This window comes from Engraulis encrasicolus, chromosome 12, assembly GCF_034702125.1.
Source record: "Engraulis encrasicolus isolate BLACKSEA-1 chromosome 12, IST_EnEncr_1.0, whole genome shotgun sequence".
NCBI lineage: Eukaryota > Metazoa > Chordata > Actinopteri > Clupeiformes > Engraulidae > Engraulis > Engraulis encrasicolus.
The window spans coordinates 52,757,310-52,762,309 of NC_085868.1; the positions used below are offsets into that span (position 1 = coordinate 52,757,310).

A 5,000-nucleotide genomic window follows, 5' to 3' on the forward strand; every position below is an offset into this window, starting at 1 on the left:
TTGAAATGCTAATTTAGGACTTTGCAAGCAGGACTGACAAGAGGAGTGTCAAATTACATTACATTACTGTAGCTGTCGCTATTATCCAAAGCGACTTACATTTATTTATACAGGGTATTGGTTACAGTCCCTGGAGCAGTGTGGGGTTGTGTGCCTTGCTCAAGGGCACTTCAGCCATGGAGTGAGATAGGGAGTGGAAGAGTGGGATTTGAACCTGCAACCCTCTGATCTAAAGCCAATCTCCTTAACCACTAGGCCACGGCTGCCCCACTGTCAAATCTTGCCAAATCGCTCAGCCTGTTCCAACCTCTCCTCTCCTCTCCGTCACACCACACACACACGCACGCACGCGCACACGCACGCACGCACGCACGCACGCACACAGATTGTTCCAGTAACCTCTCCTCTCATTCTGGATATCTCAATTATCAAAACCACGAGACTCATGATCTCACTCTGAAAGATACACACAAACAAACGCAGACAGACACACACACACACAAACAAACACGCACACACGCAGGCACACACGCATGCAGGCACGCACACAAAACAGCCTGCAGTGGTCCTTCTTCCAAAAAAGACATCTGATCGGACAGCTGATGTATCATATGCTATCATCCATTTCTTGCATACTTTCAGGGTTACGTGACGCTATTCCGACATGTCGCTATTCCGACGTTAATGTCTATTTTCCACGTTTTCCACCGTCCGCCGCTATTCCTACATGCCGCTATTCCTACATGCCGCTATTCCGACATCCCTAACCCTAACCCTAACCCCTAAAAAGTGTCGGAATAGCGGCATGCCGGAATAGCGCTATATCGGAATAGCGATTACCCCCCTACTTTCAGATTCCCTACACACATAAAGTACAATGGCAACGCCCTGCCCCACCCCTCTCACAACACCAACCCACCTTGCAGCACACACAGATGGCACGCCCCCCCCAACACACACACACACACACATTCCCACACACTACATGACAACACATACACCCAAACACATTACTCCACAAACGCACCTTGCAGCACACACAGATGGCACCCCCATTGCAGTAACACACACATTCCAACACCCTCCTCCACAAAAGCATATTGACACTCACACACTAGGAGCCACACTCACACACAGCCAAACACACAAACTCACGTCACACCCCCACATACAAGCACTTTGCCCCTTGAAGCCGAACACTTGGAAGATGTGCACTCACACACACCAAACAATCTTAATCAACAACAAAGCACATACACACACAGTGACATACTCATCCACACACACACACACACACACACACACACACACACACACACACACACACACACACACACACACACACACACACACACACACGCTGCGGCCGGCTGCTCAACTCACCTGGAAGATGAGGACCTTGAAGTTGTTCCTCTTGAGCAGGTGTGCATGGTTAGCCTCCAGCTTCTTCACCTGACACACACACACACACACGCACACGCACACGCACACACACACACACCGTCACCACTGATGCTCCTGTGACATTGTAGATGTGAAAGCCCACCTGGGAAACTCAAACTCTGATTGTCATTGTGACACAGCACACAAGTGCACACAACGAAATTGCATTTATGCTTCAACCGTGCAAGGAGGCAGCCCCCAATGGGGCAGTACCATGCTCAGGGTACCTCAGTCATGGAGGAGGATGGGGGAGAGCAGAGTACCATGCTCAGGGTACCTCAGTCATGGAGGAGGATGGGGGAGAGCAGAGTACCATGCTCAGGGTACCTCAGTCATGGAGGAGGATGGGGGAGAGCACTGGTTAATTACTCCCCCCACCAACCTGGAGGGTTGGGAGTCGAACCAGCCACCTTTGGGCTACAAGTTTGACGCATTAAACGCTTACCCATGACTGCCCTAGTGTGTGGTTGGCTTCCAGCCTCGTACCATGCACTGATGAAGGCTTGATAGCCGAAACACGTTTGCTTTTGGACATGGTGGTAATATGTAAATAATGAGACTTAGTTTGTGAGCAGTGTTGACAGATTGGGCTGTTTCCCGCCCAATTGGGCTGCTTAGGACGGCAGTGTGCGGGTAAAAAAAAATGGCATTTAGCAGAAAAACCTGTCCAATTTTTGCCATAGAAATCAATGGAATTGGGTGGAATTTTGTGCTTCTAGGCGAGTTTTAAGCATATTTTGGGCTGGAAATCATCAGCCTTTGTGAGTGCGGATTTTTCTTCTTTCGGCTTCCAGCGTCCTCACCTGTCCCGCCTGCTTGTCCATCTTGTCCTTCACCTCCTTCATGTGGACGCTCACCTTGCGGCTCTTCTCCAACAGCTTACTCACCTGGGGGACAGGTAGGTAGATAGATAGATAGATAGATAGATAGATAGATAGATAGATAGATAGATAGATAGATAGATAGATAGATAGATAGATAGATAGATAGATAGAACATTACGACATGATAGATAGATGATAAATAGATTTAGTAATATATCTCTGCGCAGCTCTTCTCCAGAAGATTGCTCACCTGGTGGTGTTTTATATGTGACACTTGTTACCTGAGCAGCACACCTTTCTTTCAATATGGAGGCTAATTTTTGACGATTGAGATTGCCTTGGCAGTGCTGCCAAAAGATCTACGAAAGTCGCTATTGACTCTCTGAAAAGACGCTAGATGACGTCATATGCCACGTCATCTAGCGTCTTCTAGCGACTTTTCAGAGACACATGACACGCTGATTTCTAGAAAACGTCCCCACTTGGCTACGTTCATAACACAAAACGGCAGTGCAAATAATGATTTTGCCACTGAAAAGACAAGATTTTGAAAGTCGTCGCCAGATTCACCAAAAAGACGCTTAAGTCGCTAGATGAGGTTTTTAGTCGCCAGAGACAGCCAAAAGTCACCAAATCTGCCAACAAAGTCACTAAACTAGCCACAATGTGTCTTGATATTTTCCTTTTTTGAGCTTGCTTACCGTGTTGGATGTCGACGTGTGGCTCTTGGACAGTTTGCTTACCGTGTTGGAGGTCGACGTGTGGCTCTTGGACAGCTTGGTCATGTCGTTCTGGATCCCACGCACGGACCCCTCCATATCGGCATGACGCACCTGGGAAGGAGAAATATATTGTTTTATGCAATGCAGCAAATAACATATGGACTTGTGTCTTGGATAGCTCCCAGCACCAGGGGCATGGATAAATAAATGTAAATATTAGTGGTGTGGATTGGCACTGCCCTCACGATCCGATTCGATCACCATTCGGGAGGTAGCGATTCGATTCGATTCGATTCTATGCGGTCCGATCCGATTCAATTCAACAATGCATTGCAATGCATTACATTTCTAATGAAAGCTAAGAAAATGTTTAATCAGTCATGATGAGGCAATACAAGTAGTCAGATACTGAGCAACAATTTATTGGCTATTTTCTGTATTAGTCTGTATCAGTCTTGCACTTCTTTTGAAGTGCTTTTATTTAATTTAACATTCATTTGCTCCCGAAATATACATGGAAGGAATTGAAACTTTAAAAAATTGCAGGATCGATTCTGGAACTTGCCGTATGGATTCTGGATCGTACATGCCCCGCATCGGATTGCATCGCCGAATTTATCATTGTTGACACCACTAGTAAACATAAAAATCAAATATAGGCTAATGAAGTAATGAGGTGTGGCTATTGGACAGCTTGGTGTGCTGGATGGTCAGCCGTGGCCTGGTAGTTAAGGAGGTGGTCTTTAGATCAGAGGGTTGCAGGTTTGAATCCCACCCTTCCATTCCCTACCACACTCCATGCCTTGAGCATGGCACCTCCATACTGCTCCAGGGACTGTAACCAATACCCTGTACTTAAAACAACTGAACGTTGCTTTGGATAAAAGTGTCAACTAAATGTAATGTAATGGGTGCCCCTCAGGCTTCTTTCCATATCTTCATGGACAGTTTAAAAAGCTGAACATCAGGGTCCATGGTGGTGCTTGTACATATAGTATTGTGTGAAGTTAGTACAGCTAACTAATTGCACATCAATTTCTTTTACTACTGATTTTTACACAGAATTATTTTTTTCCCCAATATTATGATCTGGCCCTACATACCTGCATGACGTCATGCATGATTTTGAACAGCAGAGAAGTCACAGCACCGCAATTAATGTCACTATTGTGAAGTTAGTATAAGCTCACATTAATTAATTTTGCAACATGTTTCATGTGAAAGCCCAACTGGGAAATTCCCATTGTTATTGTGACACAGCGCTTCACAGCACTCCACAAGATTGCATTTGTGCCACACCCATACAAGGGGGCAGCCCCAAATGGTGCCCCAAGAGAGCTGTGCGGTGGGACGGTACCATGCTCAGAGTACCTCAGTCATGGAGGAGGATGGGGGAGAGCACTAATTACATCCTCCACTAACCTGGCGGATCGGGAATCGAGTCGGCAACCTTCAGGCTACAACCCCAGACCCTGACCACTTCCCCATGACAGCCCATTTACATGGAATTCACATGAAATTATTGTTTTTACTTAATCTAGCAAAAGGAATAATAATTTAATCCACGAAACAGCATTAGCTTTAGCTAAACACGTCAATGGTGCCTTGGCTACAGCTCAAACAGCTGAAGAACTCCACTGTCACGAGGCCACTCTTGGGTCAACTGGGGCCCCAAATTCAAACGAATGAACATTTGAACCAAAATCGCCATGACTGTAGTAATAAAGTCTTAGCTGTAATTCACAAACTTGGGGCTTGGAGGCCCCAAGCAGCTGCCTACCCTGCCTATCCTGGTGACAAGATGCGCCTGTGCTGTTACACCAGGGACCCAATCCAACCTGTCTCCCTCTCCCAACCATTTCCTATCTGTTCTCCACGGTCCAGTCAGGGAAGGCACAAAAGCCCTAAAAACAATATTACATTACATAACACTTAGCTGATGATTATTTCCCCCAATGCGACCTACAGTTATTTACAGGGTCTTGCAGGGTTAGGTGTCTCGCTCAAAAAC

At 46.3% G+C, this 5,000-nt stretch overlaps 1 protein-coding gene across 1 annotated transcript in view; it reads right to left on the minus strand.

Annotated features, from left to right (window-relative positions):
- LOC134459932 (caveolae-associated protein 2-like) overlaps positions 1 to 5,000 on the minus strand; it is a 64,653-nt gene that overhangs the window by 58,195 nt on the left and 1,458 nt on the right. Inside the window, exons 2-4 of the mRNA XM_063212441.1 lie at positions 3,011 to 3,100; positions 2,247 to 2,330; positions 1,384 to 1,452 (exon numbers count right to left, since the gene is read on the minus strand). Of these exons, the coding sequence (XP_063068511.1) occupies positions 1,384 to 1,452; positions 2,247 to 2,330; positions 3,011 to 3,100 (243 nt within the window). The remainder of the gene's footprint in view (positions 1 to 1,383; positions 1,453 to 2,246; positions 2,331 to 3,010; positions 3,101 to 5,000) is intronic.